The sequence below is a fragment of the Hordeum vulgare genome, chromosome 2H, assembly GCF_904849725.1.
Source record: "Hordeum vulgare subsp. vulgare chromosome 2H, MorexV3_pseudomolecules_assembly, whole genome shotgun sequence".
In the NCBI taxonomy this organism is placed as follows: Eukaryota; Viridiplantae; Streptophyta; class Magnoliopsida; order Poales; family Poaceae; genus Hordeum; species Hordeum vulgare.
In genome coordinates this window covers 3,302,327-3,325,457 of record NC_058519.1, presented here as the reverse complement: position 1 = coordinate 3,325,457, position 23,131 = coordinate 3,302,327, and the positions used below count along the sequence as shown (strand labels likewise).

At 42.5% G+C, this 23,131-nt stretch overlaps 1 protein-coding gene and 1 long non-coding RNA gene across 3 annotated transcripts; both read left to right on the top strand.

The window, feature by feature from the left end:
- The first annotated feature begins 13,017 nt into the window (after nt 1–13,017).
- LOC123429037 lies at nt 13,018–14,721 on the top strand. The gene is made up of 2 exons (XR_006622610.1): nt 13,018–13,105; nt 14,441–14,721. It is a non-coding gene; the product is annotated as an uncharacterized LOC123429037 (long non-coding RNA).
- Nucleotides 14,722–14,958: 237 nt separating this feature from the next.
- LOC123429036 lies at nt 14,959–16,132 on the top strand. 2 transcript variants are annotated; one of them, XM_045113104.1, is made up of 4 exons: nt 14,959–15,391; nt 15,473–15,541; nt 15,645–15,749; nt 15,841–16,129. In XM_045113104.1, the coding sequence occupies exons 1-4, from the start codon at nt 15,132–15,134 to the stop codon at nt 15,986–15,988; spliced, it is 582 nt and encodes a 193-aa protein (XP_044969039.1). In that variant the 5' UTR covers nt 14,959–15,131; the 3' UTR covers nt 15,989–16,129. The 2 variants fall into 2 exon arrangements, 1 of the variants encoding a protein (XP_044969039.1); XR_006622608.1 differs by having other exon boundaries at nt 14,959–15,231; nt 15,308–15,541; nt 15,841–16,132.
- The last annotated feature ends 6,999 nt before the right edge of the window (nt 16,133–23,131 follow it).

The window sequence follows — 23,131 nt, the reverse complement described above, 5'->3', positions numbered from 1 at the left end:
TTCAAACGTCTCAGATTTGTGCTTCATCAAGTAGATATACCCATACCTACTCAAATCATCGGTGAGAGTGAGAACATAACGATAACCACCGCGAGCTTCAACGTTCATTGGACCACACACATCGGTATGTATTATTTCCAATAAGTCGGTGGCTCTCTCCATTATTCCTGAGAATGGAGTCTTAGTCATCTTGCCCATGAGGCACGGTTCGCATGTGTCAAATGATTCAAAGTCAAGAGACTCTAACAGTCCATCAGTATGGAGCTTCTTCATGCGCTTAACGCCGATATGACCAAGGCGGCAGTGCCACAAGTATGTGGGACTATCATTATCAACTTTGCATCTTTTGGTACTCACACTATGAATATGTGTAACATCACGATCGAGATTCATCAAGAATAAACCATTCACCAGCGGAGCATGACCATAAAACATATCACTCATATAAATAGAACAACCATTATTCTCTGACTTAAATGAGTAGCCGTCTCGCATTAAGCAAGACCCTGATACAATGTTCATGCTTAAAGCTGGTACTAAATAACAATTATTGAGGTTCAAAACTAATCCCGACGGTAGATGTAGAGGTAGCGTGCCGACGGCGATCACATCGACTTTTGAACCATTCCCGACGCGCATCGTCACCTCGTCCTTGGCCAGTCTCCGCTTATTCCGCAGTTCCTGCTTTGAGTTGCAAATGTGAGCAACAACACCGGTATCAAATACCCAGGAGCTACTACGAGCGCTGGTAAGGTACACATCAATAACATGTATATCAAATATACCTTTAACGTTGCCGGCCTTCTTGTCCGCTAAGTATTTGGGGCAGTTTCGCTTCCAGTGACCCTTTCCCTTGCAATAGAAGCACTCAGTCTCAGGCTTGGGTCCGTTCTTTTTCTTCTTCCCGGCATCTGGCTTACCGGGCGCGGCAACAACTTTGCCGTTTTTCTTGAAGTTCTTCTTACCCCTGCCTTTCTTGAAACTAGTGGTCTTGTTGACCATCAACACTTGATGCTCCTTCTTGATTTCTACTTCTGCAGACTTGAGCATTGAGTACAACTCGGGAATTGTTTTCTCCATCCCTTGCATGTTGTAGTTAAGCACAAAGCCTTTGTAGCTTGGTGGGAGAGACTGAAGGATTCTATCAATGATAGCATCATCCGGAAGTTCGACTCCAAGTGAAGTCAGACGACCGTGTAACCCAGACATTTTGAGTATGTGCTCACTGACAGAACTGTTCTCCTCCATCTTACAGCTGAAGAACTTGTCGGAGACTTCATATCTCTCGACACGGGCATGAGCTTGAAAAACTAGCTTCAGCTCTTGGAACATCTCATATGCCCCGTGTTGCTCAAAACGTCTTTGGAGCCCCGTTTCTAAACTGTATAACATGCCACACCTGACCAGAGAGTAGTCATCACTCCGCGCTTGCCAGACGTTTAGCACGTCCTGGGCTGCTGCGGGAGCGGGAGGGTCACCTAGCGGCGCATTAAGGACATAAGCCTTTTTAGCTGCTTCAAGGATGAGCTTCAGGTTGCGAACCCAGTCCGCATAGTTGCTACCATCATCTTTCAGCTTGTTTTTCTCTAGGAATGCGTTGAAGTTGAGGTTGACGTTGGACATCTACAATATTTATAAAGACAACTTTTAGACTAAGTTCATGACAATTAAGTTCATTTAATCAAATTAAGTATGAACTCCCACTTAAATCGACATCCCTCTAGTCATCTAAGTGATACATGATCCATGTTGACTAACCCGTGTCCGATCATCACGTGAGACGGACTAGTCACCATGGTGAGCAACTTCATGCTGATCGTATTCAACCATACGACTCATGTTCGACCTTTCGGTCTCTTGTATTCGAGGTCATGTCTGTACATGCTAAGCTCGTCGAGTCAACCTAAGTGTTTTGCGTGTGTAAATCTGGCTTACACCCGTTGTATGCGAACGCTAGAATCTATCACACCCGATCATCACGTGGTGCTTCGAGACAACGAACCTTCGCAACGGTGCACACTTAGGGGAATACGTTCTCGAAATTTTAGGAGGGATCATCTTATTATGCTACCGTCGTTTTAAGCAATAAGATGTAAAACATGATAAACATCACAATGCAATCATATAGTGACATGATATGGCCATTATCATCTTTGCTCATTCGATCTCCATCTTCAGGCATCGCATGATCATCATCGTCACCGGCGTGACACCATGATCTCCATCATCATGATCTCCATCATCGTGTCTCCTTGAAGTCGTCACGCCAACTACTACTATCACTACTACTATGGCTAACCGTTAGCAATGAAGTAAAAGTAGCAAGCACATGGCGTTGCATCTCATACAGTAAATTAAGACAACTCCTATGGCTCCTGCCGGTTGTCATACTCATCGACATGCAAGTCGTGAAACCTATTACAATAACATGATCATCTCATACATCATACATGCAACATCACAACTTTGGCCATATCACATCACATGTCAAACCCTGCAAAAACAAGTTAGACGTCCTCTAATTGTTGTTGCAAGTTTTACGTGGCTGATTTGGGTTTCTAGCAAGAAGCCTTCTTACCTACGTGACAGCCACAACAATGATATGCCAAAGCTATTTACCCTTCATAAGGACCCTTTTCATCAAATCCAATCCGACTAGAGTAGGAGAGACAGACACCCGCTAGCCACCTTTATGCACGATGTGCATGTTTGTCGGTGGAACCAGTCTCACGTAAGCGTACGTGTAAGGTCGGTCCGGGCCGCTTCATCCCACAATACTGCCGGAAAAGAATAAGACTAGTAACGGCAAGCAAATTGACAAACCATCGCCCACAACTTTTGTGTTCTACTCGTGCATAGAATCTACGCATAGAAAACCTGGCTCGGATGCCACTGTTGGGGAACGTAGCATAAATTCAAAAATTTCCCTACGCATGTTCAGATCTTCCTATGGAGAGACCAGCAACGAGAGAGGGGTAAGAGCATCTTCGTACCTTTGAAGATCGCTAAGCGGAAGCGTTGCTAGAACGCGGTTGATGGAGTCGTACTCGCAGCGATTCCGATCTAGTGCCGAACAACGGCACCTCCGCGTTCAACACACGTGCAGCCCGGTGACGTCTCCCGCACCTTGATCCAGCAAGGAGGAGGGAGAGGTTGGGGAAGAAGACCAGCAACACGACGGCGTGGTGTTGGTGGAGAGACGAGGTCTCCCGACAGGGCTTCGCCAAGCGCCGGCAGAGAGGAGGAGGAAGAAGTGCACGGCTGCGCCGAGGGAGAGGGAAAACTGTGTCCTCCAAAGGCCAAAAGTGCCCACTATATATAGGGGAAGGGGAGAGGGGGTGCCACCCCTAGGGTTCCCACCCTAGGGGGTGCGGCAGCCCTCCCACATGGGGTTTGTGGCGGCCAGATGGGGAGGAGGGGGTGGCGCACCCCTCTGGTGGGCCTAAGGCCCACCTAAGTTAGGGTTCCCCCCTCTTTTTCTTTCCCCTGCGCCATGGGCTGAGTGGGGAGGCGCACCAGCCCAACTAGGGGCTGGTTCCCACCCCCACTTAGCCCATCTTACCTCTTGGGGTCGCAGCCCCCCTTCGGTGGTCCCGGTACGTTACCGGTGATGCCCGAAACACTTCCGGTGTCCGAAACCATCCGTCCTATATATCAATCTTTACCTCCGGACCATTCCGGAGCTCCTCGTGACGTCCTGGATCTCATCCGGGACTCCGAACAACTTTCGGTAATCTCGTATAACAATTCCCTATAACCCTAGTGTCATCGAACCTTAAGTGTGTAGACCCTGCGGGTTCGGGAGACAGGCAGACATGACCGAGACACCTCTCTGGCCAATAACCATCAGCGGGGTCTGGATACCCATGGTGGCTCCCACTAGCTCCACGATGATCTCATCGGATGAACCACGATGTCAAGGATTCAATCAATCCCGTATGCGATTCCCTTTGTCTGTCGGTATAGAACTTGCCCGAGATTCGATCGTCGGTATACCTATACCTTGTTCAATCTCGTTACCGGTAAGTCTCTTTACTCGTTCCGTAGCACGTCATCGTGTAACTAACTCCTTAGTCACATTGAGCTCATGATGATGTTCTACCGAGTGGGCCCAGAGATACCTCTCCGTCACACGGAGTGACAAATCCCGATCTCGATTCGTGCCAACCCAACAGCCACTTTCGGAGGTACCCGTAGTGCACCTTTATAGTCACCCAGTTACGTTGTGACGTTTGATACACCCAAAGCACTCCTACGGTATCCGGGAGTTGCACAATCTCACGGTCGAAGGAAAAGATACTTGACATTAGAAAAGCATTAGCATACGAACAACACGATCTAGTGCTAGGCTTAGGATTGGGTCTTGTCCACCACATCATTCTCCCAATGATGTGATCCCGTTATCAATGACATCCAATGTCCATGATCAGGAAACCATGATCATCTATTGACTAACGAGCTAGCTAACTAGAGGCTTGCTAGGGACACATTGTGATCTATTCATTCACACATGTATTACTGTTTCCTGTTAATACAATTATAGCATGAACGATAGACAATTATCATGAACAAGGAAATATGATAATAACCATTTTATTATTGCCTCTAGGGCATATTTCCAACAAATATTACTTTATTTTATGATTTGGTTTTGCTTATTGAATGCTTAAATTGGAAAAGTACTCCTACTTTGAGTACTAAAATTAGAGAGCACTATGCAGAAATCTAGGAGTCCCGGGTGGAGCCATGACCCGGGACTAAAGTTGTTTTGGAACGGAGTTCCTGATAGAATAATTCTTTTTTGGTACAAAGTTCAACAAAGTCCTTTGACACTAGACAATGTGACATATAGAAGGGTAGATGAGATCAGGAAAAATAGGATCATTTTCTGCACATCTAGAATGTCGCCATTTTGTTAAATCCTTAAAGGTTAAGAGAATCCGTTAGACATATTTTAGAGTTTAGGTTCTAGCCAAGACCCGGGACTAAAGGTCCTCCTATATAAAACGACACTTCGAAGTTTCCAACCCCTCTTATATAGTTTGTTAGTTTATTAGTTAATCAAATGTCCGTTTTTTGCAGAATTATGGATCCACATATCAGAAATCTCGAAGAGGAAGAACTTCTCAAAGATATAATCAAAGACGGCCCCGACGTTGAACCAGCTGAATCTCCTTCGTCATATCTAAACCCCTCCGGATATGGAATGGAGGTCGACCGACACGAAGATGAAGCCGATGGGGCAGGAGATAACTCCAATGACGGAGAAGGTGATAGCTCCACTGATGGAGAAGCCGGTGGAGAAATAATAAAGTCCGGCGAGGTATACATATGAAGTTCGACAATCACTTGTAATATGTGAAAAATATTGGAGATAGCTCTATATTGTATACATATACATTCATTTGACGAATGTTTCTCCCTCTTAGGCCTCCACATCGAGCAAAGCTAAGAAACGAGGCCCGACTAAAAAGTTGGATGCACGGACGCATTACACCTTTGAGGTGATATTGCCTACGGGCGAACCCAAGCTTCCTAAGAATGTTGCTGACACATTCAAGAAGCAATGCGGAGTTCTCGTTAGGGATCACGTCCCGATCAGCGTTCGGGAGTGGAACAAGCGCAAAGGGGCAGCCGATAGTGACTATGTCGCCGAAAGGTACAAAGATAATCTTTGGAATGATCTCATGTCACATTTCAACCTGCCAGAATGTGAGAATGAAGACACCGCAAAAAAACTGAGGGCCAAAGTCAAGCAGTGGACTCTAAAGAAGATGGTCGAACTATTCCGTAGCTGGAAGAAGAAGCGATGGAAAAACTATCGGAAGACAAAGAGAGTGCCAGTATTCAGGGGTATCTAGCCAAGCAGGCGAATCACTGGAAGGCATTTCAAGAGTACAAGGAGTCAGAAGATGCCAAGGCATTATCAGAAAAGAACAAGAAAAATGCCGACAAGAAGAAATATCACCACACGCTGGGGCCAGGGGGCTATGAGACTGCCATCTCAAAGTGGGATAAGAAAGAACAAGATCTGCTAGCTAAAGGCATCATACCTGAACCCATCCGTGATGAGTGGGAATTGAGAGCAAGGAATTTGTTCCTTGCGCATGGTGGTTCGTACGTCGAAGAAACAGGGGACCTCATCTGCAGTGACGGTCTTAGGATACCAAGAGAGAATTTGAAAAAGATAGTGAAAGAAATTAAGGACGGAAAAAGATAGTTCACTGCAGATAGAGAGAAAGATTTGCTCACACTGGTCCTCGGCAATGACGAACATGGAGGACGAACGCGAGGCTTCGGTCCTTCTTACCCGTGGTGGCTTGGGTTTGCCAGAGACCAAGATACTTACAGAAGCCGAGCGAGAGCAAAGAAGCAACAGTGGGATGAGGAGAATGACAAGTTCAACCAGTTGCTTGCCAGGCTTAACGACCAACAGAAGCAGATTGATGAGCTTAGAGGAGTAGCGCGCCAGGAAGATCCTGCACTCGATATTACCGGTGCCCCATCTAAGCGGAAAAGCAGCGTGGCTGAATCTGAGGCCCCGCCCGACGATGCACGAAGAATGATAGAGGGCGGTCCCGGCTACCCCGTGGATGGAATCAAGGAGTCAACATCATGTGAACTCCATCAGAAATTCAAGAACATATCCATGAAGGTGGCCGTCGGACAAGCTTTACCTTCTGGCCCTGATGCACGCTGGCATGGCCGTGAGATTCCATCTGGCTTTGCTAAAGTCGGGGTGGATGAAATCATGGCGGGTTTCATGATATGGAACTCGACATAGCTGGACGCGAAGATGAGAGGGCACTCTGGGAAGTACTGGGTGGAGTCATCCTATGGGACAAGAACTACATCAAGCTTCCAGGCTCGGCCCCAAGGACAACACCGCCTCCGAGTCGTCGCAGGTCACCTACACCTCCATCAACTCCAATCCCTCCACATGACGACGGCCAGCACAACACGAGTCCATCTCGATCACCGCCGCCGGACTTGGGTCGTCCGTCTCCGCCGCTGCCCGCTAAGGATACTAAGCGGAAGCGTGCCCGCAAGAACGCTCCGTCGATGAGTTCTAAGCAACGGAGCTCCCCAAAGCGCAAACTGCCGCCCCTCCCAAAGGTACCTCATGCTAATCTTCCTATCAGACCTTATGATCGTACCGACGAGGAAAACGCCAGGATAGCAAAGGAACATTATGATGCTCAGATGAAAAGGAAGGAACCCGAGCCCCACCCGAAATACACCGAGAAGCAAATAGCATATGCAAAATACTTCACGACCCTTCCATCACAGTATGACTTACACCATAAGCCTGATGACTATACACACACATAGCAGAAGGAAGGGAAAAAGAGCAGATCACGTGCAAGTGCAAGTGGGAGCAAATCAAGTTCAACTACAAGCAAAAAAAGATCAGACGTTCCTCAGCTTGGACAATAGGCCAAACAGTCGATCCCACCCCTCAGGGTGTTACCCGAGAATGTTCCCTCTCTGGTGCAGGGGCAAGATTTGAAATTAGCAAAGAAGTGGGTGGATGAATGGGGTATCCCGGTTGAAGACGTTCGGGCTTCCCAAGACGACAGGTTACCCAAGGGTGTGGTAGCCCCTAAGCCACAGTTTGTCATGGGAGTGCCTTTGGCCAGCAAGATGATCTCCCAACAAATATGTGTTACTTGCATACACGGTACTTAAGTGAATCAAAGAATGGGAGAACGATGATCGTGGCGTGTCCCACGGGAGTACTACGGCCGCCACGAAGAAATCCATATCGACTTTGATGAACTCTTCCAGATGTATAATGCCGACGCCCTCGACAAATCGCTTATGAGTTGCTATTGTCTGTAAGTTTTTCAATTCGTTGTCTACATATAACTTGTTTAGTTATTTCAATTCATTGTCTACATATAACTTGTACTCTATTATGTAGAATGAAGATTCTCGAATGTAAAAGTAGGAACATCCTAAATATTGGGTTTATTGACCCAGATAAAATACATATAGCGACGACGCTAACTGATAAACCCAAGGAGACGGAGGAAAACCTTCTAAGGTTTCTAACAGATCAAAATTTCTGTGACCACATACTGTTTCCATACAACTTCAAGTGAGGGTCTTTACTCTGTTGTGTCCATTCACTTATAAGTGTAATTGATAAGTTACTGACATATATATATATATATATATATATATATATATATATATATATATATATATATATATATATATATATGCAGCTACCATTGGATTCTGTTGGACATTCTAATTGATAAGGGAAGAGTTGATGCCTTCGACCCATTATCGAGACCCTTGGAACAGTTCCAAAGCCTGCAGGACATGCTCCAAGGGTAATTTCAATCATTCTTGCGCTCTATCGGTCTCTTTCGATGATTTTCTGATATATCAATTAATGAAAAACTTAGCAAATCATTTTCCTTGTCGGGCAGGGTTTGGAAGCGGTTCAAGTGCGTGACTCCCGGTATTGAGCATGAGAAGCTGACCTTTAGAGCGGCTCAGGTAAGTAGTAGTATGATATACTTCTATTTTCAATACATTTATGATGCTAGATTATTATTTTGATTATATATATTCTATTCTCGTAAAGTGCGACCAGCAGCCACGGGGGACGCATCTATGCGGATACTATGTTTGCGAGACCATTCGCACGTTTACCTCTGAGCACAAGGATTACAGATACGACGTAAGCAATGAACATTCACACCTCTATTTTTACCCGTCATTCTTTGTTATCATGATTGATATTCATATTCATCTCCTCTTCTTATATAGTACACGGCCATGAGGGAGAAGTACCTACCAGAGCAACGCGCGATTGCTATTGCAGAGGAGCTTGCGACCTTTCTGAGGACGGAAGCTATAGATGACAAAGGATGATTTAGTGTAGCTAGGGGCCATTACTGATGTTGGTCCATGTAATCGGATAGACGGGCTCTAGTCCCGCTAATTCAGATCTCTATATAATTGTATATATATATGCTCGCTTGTAAGATAAGTTAATCTTATATATATATATATATATATATATATATATATATATATATATATATATATATATATATATATATATATGCATAAACATATATATTTAGAATTATATGAAAACTAATTCCCGAACACCAAACGAGGCATCACGTTAATCTTCCGAACACCTAAACCCTAAAACCCTAAAATCCTAAAATAAACAAAATTTGCAGAAACTCTTTAGTCCCGGTCCGTGTTAAGACCCGGGACTAAAGGGTCTGCCCCTGAGGGCGTTTCGAAACACCCACATGGAGCACCTTTGGTCCCGGCTTGAAACATGGCCGGGACTAAAGGTTAGGCCTTTAGTCCCGCCTCTTTGGTACCGGTTGGTGAACCGGGACTAAAGCCCCTTACGGGCCGGGACTATAGACCATGTCCCCACTAGTCCCACATTGCAGCTAACTAACCACACTGCATGCATGCTGACTACTTCTACTGGGCCTATCTCGTGCATCCTCACAATGCACCAAGACGCTTCGCTCCTCTAATTTTGGACAAATCACTTGGCACAAGCTGAACAAACAGCCCGTCACGCTTCAGCCACTGTGGCATCTTGCCACATCTGATGGCGTCGCCGTATCGCATGGCATCATCGACATGTCACCATGCTCGCCGCATTGCACGGCAGCGCGGCATCTCGCACGCCTCCCCTGAAGCTTCACTGGACTAGCTACTCTCTAACCTATTCAACATGCATAATGAAAGAAAACTAAATACTCAGATACATGAATCAAGATTAAAGCTAACAACTTTTACGTATATGTTTTTAAATTTTGGACAAAGGGGAAAGAGAAATTTTTATATGATCTATTTTACCCCCTCTTTTCACATGAGAGGTAACGCATGACCGAAAACCTATGTCACGGGCAAGGCGATCTACCATACCAGTGACACTAATTAGTAAGGAAATGTCAGTGTGACAGTGATAGGAAGGAAATGTCTGACGACGAAAGAAAATTCGTTATGTGCGAATACTGTCAAGACGAGTGCGGCCTGTGCGACACACCTCACCTAGTAGATGATAGGCGCTTCAGCATCATGCTGAATGAGGACTTCGAAGTGGATACAATAAGTCACAACGGCAAGTCTTTTTTCGTAATTAAGCATGACTTTTTTTGCTTGAACTTATAATTTTTTTTCTACTATTCTACTAACGTATCCCCTGCCATGCAAGAATTTAGGTCTTGGATAAGATTGGTTTCAATACTGAAAAAACTATGGAGGTAAAGATAGTTCACTTGAGGACCGAGCATGGTTATACTTTTGCCGTAAAGTTGTACGATGCAGACACCTACTCCTTTTTTGAATGCAAAACTTGGATAACACTATGCAAGACTTATGCATTTAAGCCTAATATGTTTATCACCTTTGATATTCGTCGGGAAGATGAAATTGAAGGTAATATCGACATCTGGGTCGATGTGCAGACGCCTTCAGTTCTACCATTATGTGAGTTTCTCAACCATATTTAGAATGTAATTTATATTGTTTATTTAAAAATAGTTGACAACTTATTTCCATTGACAGCTTATTTTCGTTCTTCAAAAATGTACGGAAGATGGTAGACAGAACCTATTGTACTACAATGAGGAAGCAGAATTAACTTGTAAGGAGAAACATCATCTTGTTGAATTTATCAACGATCTTGAGAAATACAATACCTATCAGCAAACTTCTCCACATTATGGTCAATACGTGCCACTAGTGCACGTGGTGAACTACGGTAACATGTATGGAGATTGCATGGTAAGATTTTCTACTATTACGACATCCGTGCATCTTTTGCATAAATTCTTGTAAAACTAAACTACATTGCTAGCTACAAAGTTATTACTATGTTTTTCAACAGAAAATCCCGAAGGATTGTGTGCCTCATCTGATGTTTCCAAGAGGTCGCGTTGATGTTATGAGCATACGGCCAGCACGGCCAAGTCAGCCTAGGTATCTGTATCACTCCTGTCCATACCGGATTTCTAAAACCGATGAAATGATAATCAAAGATTGGAAAAAAAATGTATGGTCAATCGTAGAGAGCTACTTGGAAGCAACATTGTGCGTAGGCCAAGAATTGGAGACAAGATGATCTCCATTCTCCATAATGGAGAGTGAGGACCTATCTTGCTTTATGATATTCTACCTAAGAGAGGGTAGAGTAGGTCCTATGAGAGAGGAGTATGTCCTAGGTACAATGTGTTATTATGTGCTACAATGTGTTATAGTTGATGATGAGAAAGAGGTGGATTTGTGATTATGACTAGTGACCAACTTTTGTTATATGATGTCTCATTGACAAAAATGATGATTAAATAGTGTTGGTGGTAATGACTATGATGATTATTAGCTATAGTGATGCAAGAGTTTTTATATTAATATGATGATGATGTTGATCATGATTATCATGATGATTTGTTATTATGATCATGATTGGTTATTATATCATTGGGGAAGGAAAGCGGATTAAATTCATGTGGATGGATCGAAAGTGACCAAAAGTTGAATTAGTAGGATTGTCGTCTTACTAATTCAACTTTTGATCACTTTTGATTCATTTGGATGAATAAAATCTATGTTTCTTCCTCACAATGATATAATAATTCATCATGAACATAATGATATATATAACAACCTCTTAATTGATATTGTATCAAAATTTGTATAACGGCGTATAAATACACTAAAAATTTAAAATAATAAAAAACAGATTACTAGTAGCGCGGGTTTGCAAGAACACTACTAATAATTGTCTTATCAGTAGCACCGGTATGATACATGGTACAACTATATGTCTTAGCAGTAGCGCGTCTTACACGCGCTGCTGGTAAGTAATAATTGTAGCGCCTTACTAAATTAACCCTCCAAAAAACCCCAACCCCCATTAAAACAAACCCAGCTCCGGCCAGATGCTGACGCGTGGATGTCATTTGGTCCCGGTTGGTGTGACCAACTGGGACTAAAGGCCCTCCTCCCTAGGCTCCCCGCAGCGGCCATGTAGAGACCCTTTGGGCCCGGTTCTTAAACCAACCGGGACTAAAGGTTTGGGCCTTTAGTCCCGACCCTTTAGTCCCGGTTCCAGAACCGGGGCTAATGGGCCTCTGGAACCGGGACAAATGAGCATTTTTCTACAAGTGTAACTTCTCTCGAAGCATCATACTGGCGCAAGGTATTTTCTCCACTTTCAAAAAGTCAAGCTGAATATGCCCTCGTCCATGTCATCTAGTACACCTTTCTGTCATTTTTAGTCTTCATATAAGTTTTGTATCAAGTCAAAGTATCTCTAATTTGACCAAACATATAGAAAAAAGTATCAACATTCACAGTAGCAAATCCATATCATTAGAATGTAGTTTCATATTATATGTTTGGTGTTGTAGGTGTCGATATATTTTAATATATATTTGATCAAATTTTGGGAAGTTTGCCTTACAGAAATCCTATATGTGGAGTAAAAAGGATCGGAGAGAGTACCAATTTAAAGGTCAAGTAAAGTGTGTCTGGATCCATACAAACTGCCAGGTACAATCATCCAACGGTCAAACATATCGTGTCTGCGTCGATGCAATCTGCCAACTACAACCAAAGCGTGTATGCGTTCATGCAAGCTGCCAGCTACAACCATCCAAAAGTCAAGCGGAGCGTCTGCGTCCATACAAGCTGCCGGCTAAAATCGTCCAAAAGTCAAGCAGGCGTGTCTACATCCATGCAAGCTACCAGCTACAACCATCCAAATGTCAAGTTGAGCATGTGTGCCTCCATGCTAGCTCCCAGTTACAACCATCCAAAAGTCCAATTGAGCCTGTCTGCGTCTACCACCATTCAGAAGTAAGTAGAGCATCGATTCACACTAGCTACAGCTATTCCAAATTTATTTACACATCCTTTATATATAGAGAGAGAGACCAAGAAGCCGAAGGGTAGCAAGAGAAGAGAAGAGAGCGGCGAGTGCAACAGCTTTCATTTTGTGCCATGGCTTGGGGGTGCCACATGAACATGGTTCTTCTGTTAGTTATACTGGAGATCATTCTGCTCTTTACGACACCATCTGGAGGGCTGGTGGTTCCCTGTCCATCGGGTACGAGACCAACAGACAGTATGTGCTCTGGCCTTTCAGTCTTCTAAATCCTACTATAGACTAGTAGTATCAGTTAGCTCACTGGATAAATGTTTGTTTCTTCTCTGGAGACACAAAGTAGTACACCATTCTTAATGCTTATTTTCGTTTGGTTTAGAGGAACTTTTTAAGAATTCTAAAGGATAGAAATTTTAGAAGAAAATTCTTTGTAGGTCTTTGATTTATACGAATGGTTGTTATTCCTATGTATGTAGGATGGGAACCAATCATTCACATTATAAAGTAATAATAATAGCATTAACCTAGACCCAATGAAGAGGTTTCTATCCTATGAAACCAAACACATCTTTTCTCCTATATGAATTGAGATAATGTCATCTCACTACCTATGAATTTCCTATTCCTATGATATTATATTCTATGAACCAAAGGATACCTAAGGGTTTTGATCATCGAAACAGTTTAGGTGTGGATGGTAAATAATCCTCAGAATTCTATTAAATATTTATGTAGGTTTATGTTTCCATACTTGCCCTACATGTGTGTACAAAATTCAAATTTGATTTATAATGAAGGTGGACAAATCAAATAAAAAGTGTGTGACTATTGGTATATGAAAGAAAAAGAAAAATATAAAGTTACTATCACAAGTTCTCCTTCGCACACACATTATAAGAATACTTTTTATATTGATTGGATGATTAAATACAGTGGTTTGTCGTCATGCATCCCAAGGATGATGATTCCAACCAATGAAATATCTCCCCACTCATCTTAAATCCATGAAACAGTATATAGAATATATTGCTAGTTCGATAAAAAAATTAGTGAAGAACAAATTATACTAGTTGATACCCTGCATATTGTTGCGGAAATGTTTTGCAATACTATTCAATGAGATATTTTTGTATGGCACATGAATATTTGGAGTAATAACATGAAAACTAAAACTAAAAGTATATATGATTTATTGTGTTAGATTATTGTATAGTTGTATAATATTTATTAAACATAATACAGCTTAATAGAATGGAAATTCTCACGCATATTGGCATGTTGACGTGGGTTTTTCCTACATGCATGGTTTTATATTAAGGTGGGACTTTTTCTATGCATGTTGTATGGTGAGGCACACTTGCATATTGAGTGGTAGGTTAATATGGGCTATCTATTTAGATATAGAAAATTATAGTTATTTATCAACTTTCTATTTAATTATAGCTTTCTTTTGTCTTTAGTCGTTGTGTATTTTGTTTCGGAAGTGCATGCTCCACTTCAAATTTATGCTCCCAGGAATGTGAATGCAAATTTGTAACTCATAAATCGTTCTTGCAGGAAGGGACGGGGCCAACTGTCCCCCGTGTAACAGAAAGCCTTGTTGTTGTTGAAAGTTTATGGGCTTCCGGGCCATTTAAAATTCCTGATAAATCACGGAGGTCCATTAGTTGATGCATGGCATGAGCAAATTCATTCTCTATGAAGGGTAGTCGAGAAAAATTAATACATAAGGCACTCCTCCACTGACATATGTTCCTCCCTGTAATACATGTAATATGAATGCCCCTCGATGTGATACGAATTTTCTTAGCAATCTGGGAGCATGTGTGGTATCGTTCTATTTTTGTTATGCATACAACATTGCCCTGCAGCAACCAAGGATTCACATACAGTTGCCCAGTATTTCCCCGTATACCGAATGTAATTCTATGGGCAATCGGCATAGGCCATGGTTCAGAGAGTCCCGTTAAAAAACTCAGCAAACAAAAGGTACTTGGTATAGTGTCGTCTTTGCGGAGTGTTGGACTCCATTTTTACCACGAGGTGCTATATATATTATTTTTATTCTATTTTAGTTAAGATAACCAGGCAATCACCATATCCCATCAATGAAAATATATTTTGCACCCTCAGTTTGCGATAACGCAATACACTTGTGTTGATCAAATGGATTTAGTATTGGATCAACCAGTTTGCCAATGGAATAAATCATGTGTGTATGCATGGGCTCACTCGTAAGTAACGATCCATGCAAAACGTTTGGTGTAATGTGCACGAAATCTGTGCACGATCCCTCCTGCTAGCTGGACCTGGACGTCTATTTTATTCCAACGGGTACAAAAACCAAGGTATATTCGCTTACTCGAGCTTAAATGTAGTTGATGAGTTCGTGTGCAGGTTTTACTTTCTTCTGTTAATCATTAGGTTTGGGAAAGGACTAGTAATTATCTTAGACTTATTACGTAAAGACCCTACAGAGTTAGCGTCGATTGTGCAAATGCTCCAGAAGTAAGTTCAATCATTATCGTACCATATCAGCAACTTTCTTTCATTTCCTGATATCAAGTAATCATTTTCTTTGTTGTACAGGGTTTGGAAAAAGTTCATCCGCAGCACTAGGGTGAATGGAATAAGGAGCTGCTATTTTCCTTCGCCAAAGTAAGTAGTACTAGCTAATTCCGCGCATCTCTCATTCACCCGCAAAGGGAAATACCATTATCATGCTTGATTATTATTTTAATTGAACTCTATTTTTGTAAAGAACTGCTCGAGGCAGGGATCCGCAAATAATTTATGTGCATACTACGTTTGCAAGTGGATTCACAAGACGACCTCTGAGAAGGGTAGATCCTCAAAAGAACTTGAAGTACGTAAACAATATTCATATTTTTATTTTATTCCATCAATTATGTTGAGTTTCATTCATATATACATATTGATCCCCTTCTTTAAATTAGATCATGCGGATGCGGGAAGACCTCCTACCAACTGATCGCCTACGAGCAATTCAAGAGGAATTGGCAGGATTCTTTGTTGAGCATGTCATACCCACAGAAGGGGAATATCATTAGGATTTCCTTGTCGATGTTGGTGGATAGATATTAGCTAGTTAGGGATCACAAAAGATGTTATATATTGTATATATGCATGGTCGTGTACTATATGTAGTAGGGTCGAGTTGTTCGACCAAGCACGAAGAAAGAGAAGTCACTTCTCTCTACATATGTTCATGACGATGTTGTGTAATTAATGGTCCCTTCATTGCTATATGTAGTACTTAGCGTTGAGTTGAATGAACAATATAAAATTAAATTAAATCCTAAATGTAAAAGAATTGCAGGATAAACACAGAAAGAAAAGGGTAAACACAATAGGCAACCCCTAAACCTCTCCTTTCAAAAAAAACAACGTCAAGCAATTGTTGACGCGTGGCTGCCTTTTAGTCCCGGTTTTTGTTACCAACCGGTACTAAATGTCCTCCTGCCCTCACGCCCCACAGCGGCCATGTGGAGAACTGTTAGTCCCGGTTCGTAACACAACCGGGACTAAAAGTTTTGGTCATTTGTCCCAATTTTTTAGTCCTGGTTGGAGAACCGGGACTAAAGGCCCTGAGAAACCGGGACTGAAGCCCTGTTTTCTACTAGTGGGTCACCTTGTCTTAGATCCTTATGCGTTTGGAAGTAGTGACCTATATCATCATTCACTTTAACTCCAATGCTGCCCTTTTGTATGAAAGAAGCAACATGTTTCCTCCAAACTTCGTCGAAACCCTTCATACACAAGGCTTGTTGGAATCATGTCAAATCATGTGAAGAATAGATCTTGTTGGAATTTCTTGAATCATGTCGAATCATGCGGAATCATGTCGAATCATGTCAAATCATGTGAAGAATAGATCTTGTTGGAATTTCTTGAATCATGTCGAATCATGCGGAATCATGTCGAATCATGTGGAATCATCTAACGAATAGATCTTGTTGGCATTTCTTGAATCATGTCGAATCATGTGAAGAATGGATCTTGTTGGCATTTCTTGAATCATGTCGAATAATGCCGGGCATGGTGCGGCGTGGCCCCTGCGTAGCTCCCTTTTCCTCTCCCCGGCGCAGCAGCTCCTGCACGGCTACTGCAGCCTCCCCGTGTTCTCGGTCCGACCGAGCGGCTCGATTAACGACCGGACCTAGGCCGATGGGCGTGAGGGGATTGTCAGCTACTTCCCCAATCCACGGAGCACAAAGTATACAGTGCAGTGCATGAAATATGCGACGGGGCAGTGTCTATCCCAATCCATGGAAGTCTGAAGTTTACACAAGAGCTAAATGTCAGTCATTAACTTTAGCTTTTACGTCTGTCGATTTTTAGAAGGACGAAGAAGTTAGCCGGAGTGAAGAAAGAAGCTCGTCGAAGGGCTACCCGTCATCTATCTTAGGGTTGAGGTGAGGAGGCAGCACAAAATATTGAATTCATGCTTCAGTCAACTCATTTAAAAGTTTAAATCGATGGAGTAACATATTTTAACACTCTCCTCACGTCTAGTCTTATTTAGTCCTTAAACATGGGGTTGATGTGGGTCGTATTTTTTTTTTAAAATATTGCATAGACAGGATGTTGAACTTAAAACCTCTTGGCTCAGATGTCATATTAAAATCATGCTTTAGTCAACTCATTCAAAAGTTTGAACTGATGTAGAAAGACATACGTAGTATACATTGTATTTTTCCCTTGTGACTTCAGGATTTCTCCACGTAAAAAGGTACTTCCTCCATTTAAATTTATAAGATGTGCTCAGTTTTTAAGAATAAGTTTGATCATAAATTTAATAAATGAAATAAGGGTTATGTGTCACAAATATTATACCATTCAGCTCATATTCCAAAGAAAGCTTCAATAGTATAAGGGAGTGCCTAGAACTTAGCTAATTGAGATTTTTTATGGTCTCATTTACATAATTTTAGTGTGTTTTGTATTTATCCTGTTTGTTTCCCTTAGCCCATCATTTTGTTTTTTGGGCTGACATGTCCAATAACTATTCGTTCGGTTCTTGTTGATGCACGTCATATCTTTTAAAAAAGAAACCGTTGATAAAGAAAAAAAGGAATAAGCAAAAAAAAATTACGTAATGGCTTGTTAGCTTCAACTACTCTGACCACTAAACATTTTTTGTATAAAAATGTAGTGTGTCCTTATTATATGAATTTGTTTTTTCTTAGTAAAAAACAACTTGATTCTAGCTTTTCCATCTAATTGCTGCGCAAATAAGATTTGCAATTGCGACCCGACTATGAATACTTGCAATTGCGACCCCACTATGAATACTTGTAATTGCGATCCCACTATGAATACTTGCAATTGCGACCTAACTTCGAATACATGCAGTTTGTCACCCGACTATGAATACTTGCAATTGCGACCCAACTACGAATACTTGCAATTGCGACCGAATTGTGATCCGACTATGAATACTTGCAATTGCGATCTAACTTCGAATACATGCAGTTGTCATCCGACTATGAATACTTACAATTGCGACCCGACTATGAATACTCACAATTGCGACCTGACTTCGAATACATGCAGTTGCACCCTACTTTAAAATACTTGCAGTTGCGGCCACATTTTAAATCTTGTAGTTGCGATCTGACTATGAATATTGTTGTCATTAATATAAAATGGAAAACAAAAAGAAGACACCAAATTATTAAATAAAACAAAGACTAAAAATAAAAAAACACTAGAAAGTAAAAATAAATAAATAATGAAAGCCTAAATAGACAATTTTATAATAGATGGTAACAAATGAACATTAAGTTAAATGAAATGAATACACTTATTTAGGGAAAGGGAAAGAGTGAAATAAATTTCTACTTAATAGTGAATAATAAAAATAAAAATAGCAATTAATTAAGAAAAACAACAATTAATCAGTACAGAAATGTAATCAGCTCTCTAGACAAAAAGCAAAACAAAAATGGCCGTCTACAGAGCTGGTTCTATACGAGACGTTTCACATGAGCGTGTAAATCGTACTTGCACTCATGTAGCTGATTACGTTTTTGTCTACAACTAGAAACAACTAGAAACGTTTCTGAATAGCAATTAAGAAACCAACAATTAATCAGTATAAAAAAGTGACTGAGACCGTAACTGTAACTCAGAGCAAAACCAATAGTATAATTATCAGCCACATGACCTATTTATTGTTGGGTCAATTATGGTCAAAGTTAAATATGAGAAAACATACGCACCTTAGAGCATCTCCAACATCAGCCAATATTGGACACACAAAAAAGTAGTTTTGCACCAAAATGTGCATTTTGCAACACCTGAAACATATTTGCTCTGGCAACGGATGCAAAATAGGGTGCCATTTTGCTCTAACAGCTGCCCATCATAGCACACCAACCACACCATTTGCACCACCATTCCATAGATATTGAAACACAAACTTGAACTTTGCAACACACAAATGCACATATGAAATTTAACATGAAATGCACATAGCAAATTTAACTTCAAATCCACATATCAAATCCAAATGCAAGGAATCCATCATAGTGCATCCAACACACACAAAAAAATACAATTGCATAGAACATAAATCTCTCAACTCTCAACTCTCATCACCTCCGTTGTCGCATGTGCTTGCATTGTCTCCACGGCTTGCATTGACCTTGTTGCCACAATCATTGAGAGACAAACTCTTGTGATGTGATATTTGTGTAGTGTAAGTAGGTTTCATTGTCGGTACTACATGGACACACTCACACACATCACCTCTCAATTGAGTTGAAGCAATGAATAATGAATTTGAGAGAAAACGGAAGAGGAATTATTTATACCTTTTGGACATGTCGTCGAACATGTTGGGGCACGGTAACCGTTGTGACAGGTGATGATTGCTGCTCCTCCACGGATGTCGGCGGCATGAAAGATGGATGAGGGGGTGGAGGGGGTGTCACCACGCCTGCACCGTTCGTCTTTTTGACTCGCGGGACCACTGGATGCCTCTTCTCGCCGGTGCTCGACGCGTAGCTTACGTAAGGCCTTGGTATTCGGCGTCATGGCGACGGTAAGGCTAGATGCTGCAACTCCTACTGCAGTGATGACTCGATGCGGCAGGCGGCAGCGGCAGTGCGGGGGAGATAAAAGGGCCAGTTCTTTTCCTAGCTTTTTTGGGATTCTAGAATAAGCTGCCCCCTACCCAACTTATTCTAGAAGCTCAACTAAAAATATATTTTTAAAAGCCAACTAATCAAGTCTTAATTAATAGCCTTGTAAAAAAAATTGATTGAGCTTCTAGAATAAGCTGGGTAGGGAGCAGCTTATTTTAACTTATTCTAAAAGCCATAAAAAACTGGTCTAAAGACGACTAGGCGAGGTGCGATTGGTCCAATGGGTGTTGTGGGGTAGACAGCATGGTCGAAGGTGCGCTGCATGGCTGCGAAAACAATGGAGATAACGACCGAAAATGATTAATTGTGACCTAGTAGTTGTCCAAACGTTCTTATATTTGTTTACGGAGGCAGTAACTGATTCTACTTAGGAGTATGTGTGTAGCATGCATTACTCATGCGCGCCATGTACTCCCTCTGTTCCTAAATATAAGTTTTTATAGAGATTTCATTAGTGGACTATATACGGATGTATATAGAGTATAGATTCAATCATTTTGCTCCGTATGTAGATCTTTAATAAAATCACTTAAAGACTTAAGTTTAGGAACGGAGGGAGTAGGTTACTGGATGAATCGCGATCGATTGATGGAAACGAACAAATTGAGTGGAAGCGGCGGCACATGGTTGCCCTCGTGGGTCCTGCATGGGGCGGCAGCCATGCGTTCGCGGCAGCTCCCGCCGTGTGTCGCCGCCGGCGAAAAGTGTCGATAGACGTCCCATAACTATAACTCCGATGGATGGCCGGGCGCGCGCAAGTTGCACCGTACCCTATCGATACGCATGGTGCCGGCATGTGCGTGCATGATCGATCGATCGCAGCCGTGGCCGGCGGCGGCCCATTGGCCATGGTTGGGGTAAAAAAAAAAGAGGTGCGGACTCCACGGATCACGCTAGACGGCACGTACTCGTGAAAGCATCTCCAACAGATGCACGCGCAAAGAAAGTTTTACAGCGTGCGTAAAGGCCTTTTTTAGGTCAGAGTAAACAGTTGCTTCATCAGAAGCTGTAAATTTTAACGCGTCGATGTAGCGCTTCAGCAGCCTTGTTAAATTACAGCGCGTAGCTCATATTTTAATTATAATTCATAGATAAAAATTACTCCTCGTCAATAGTACATAGATAAGAACAATGTTTATAGATTAAAACGATAGAAACTACTCGTCGTTTTCCCCCGATTCAGTGGTGTCCTTCTCTGACTCTTCCATCGTGATGAAGGCGTCATTCCACCGTTCATCGTTGGAGTCTCAGGTCGACGCTTCTATTAGCTCGATGTTGAAGAGCGTGGCCCGCTTTCACATACGCATGTCCTCGCGATAGGCAACTCGCTTCGTTCCCCTTTGCGCGGAGAATTCACGCTCGTTGAGGACGTCCTGCGAAAACTGTTGGTGCCACGCCGCCATGGCCTGCTCGTCCATCTCAGCGATGCCAAGGCGGTGCTCCCGCCTCCGGTTCTCGTAACGGTCATCTTCAGTGACAAGCCACAGGGGAGGCGCAAACCGTTGCGCCCACTCCAGCATCATCACCTTGGGAAAGTTCATCTCCATACGAGGGCGCCGGAAGCACCACGCCACCGCATCTTACGCGCGGGCGACGTCGTCGGCGTTGTCGAACGTGCCAAGACCAAGGCACATCTCGCCAGAGCAGACCTCGGCGTAGAAGGTGCCGGAGGGACGCGCGCGGACGCCACGGTAGCCCGAGCTTCCCCGGTGGCGCGACGGCGGTGATGCGAGAAGGAAGAGCGGCGAAGAAGGCGCGTGACGAGGCAGAGCGGGGAGAAGGTGTATGACGAGACAGAGCGATGAAGAGGGCGCGTGAAGGGACGCTAGCTGCATGCATATTTCGCGTAGGTTAAAAGGCCTGTTTTTTAGGTACGCCTTTTATTTGACACGTCGGTTGGAGATGCTCTTACGCCTTGTGGATGCGCCTTTGGGCTAGGAAGGAGGAAGCGCCGATAGATCACACTAGCTGCATGCATATGCTGGGTGCTCCGTTTTCCATGTGCGCCGACTTTATCTGTGTTCTTTTTCTGGCCGAACGATAGCACGTCCCCGATCGAAGGTGCTAGCTAATCATAACTAGGTCTTGAACGAGCGAGTCGAGTGTACATTGGGTCTTTCATTTTTTACATTTCAGATATGTACTCCCTCCATTCCTAAATATAAAGTCTTTGAAGAGGTTTCACTAAAAGACTACATACGGATGTATATAGACATACTTTGGAATGTCATTCATTTATTTTATTACATATGTAGTCACTTAGTGAAATCTTTAAAAAGACTTATATTTAGGAACGGAGGGAGTATATCTCATCATCTACCGAGCTTCTTGTTTTTCCTCGTGTGAAAAACGTCTAATCCATTCAAGGAAGTACAAAAAACACCTGAAGTAAGAAATATGCATTCAGGTCAATAGACCATCTAGCGACGACTATAAACATTAAAGCATGCCGAAGACGCGCCGCCGTCATCGTCCCTTCCTCATCGGAGCCGTGTAAATATTGTCGTAGTAGGCAGTCGGGAAGTCGTCGTGCTAAGGCCCTATGAAACCAACGCACCAAAATAGCAACCGTCATCGATGAATGAGAAGCATACTTCCTCCGTTCGGAAATAAGTGTGCATCTAACTTTTGTCCTAAATTAAAGTTTTGAAATGTTGACCAATATTATAGAAAAAATTAACAGAATTTATGGGACTAAATTAGTATCATTAGATTTATTTTATAATGTAGTTTCATAGTGTATCAATTTGATGCCATATATGCTACTCTTCTTGTCTATGAAATTGGTCAAAGTTTTAAAACTTTAGTGTAGAACAAAGGCTAGATGTACACTTATTCCCAAGCGGTGGGAGTAGATCGAAAGGATTCAATCTATAGACACACGAACAGAAAATCCTAGCCGCTTACCGAGCCCCTGCTTTGCATGCTAGTTGACAGCTAGAGCATCATGATCATTCAAGTTTGGCCCCTAAATAAGAATCTGGCACTAATTCTTGTCTTCTTCTTTAGTATGACACTTAGCTAGCTTGATAAGCTATCAATAAAAAACTGCAATGACTGACGCTAATACAACTCA

Coding starts and splice junctions, on each gene's coding strand:
- LOC123429036 (XM_045113104.1), top strand. CDS start 15,132: ATGCAAAACGTTTGGTGTAATGTGCACGAAATCTGTGCACGATCCCTC. Junction 15,542..15,644: donor TGCTATTTTCCTTCGCCAAA/GTAAGTAGTACT, acceptor ATTTTTGTAAAG/AACTGCTCGAGGCAGGGATC. Junction 15,750..15,840: donor GATCCTCAAAAGAACTTGAA/GTACGTAAACAA, acceptor TCTTTAAATTAG/ATCATGCGGATGCGGGAAGA.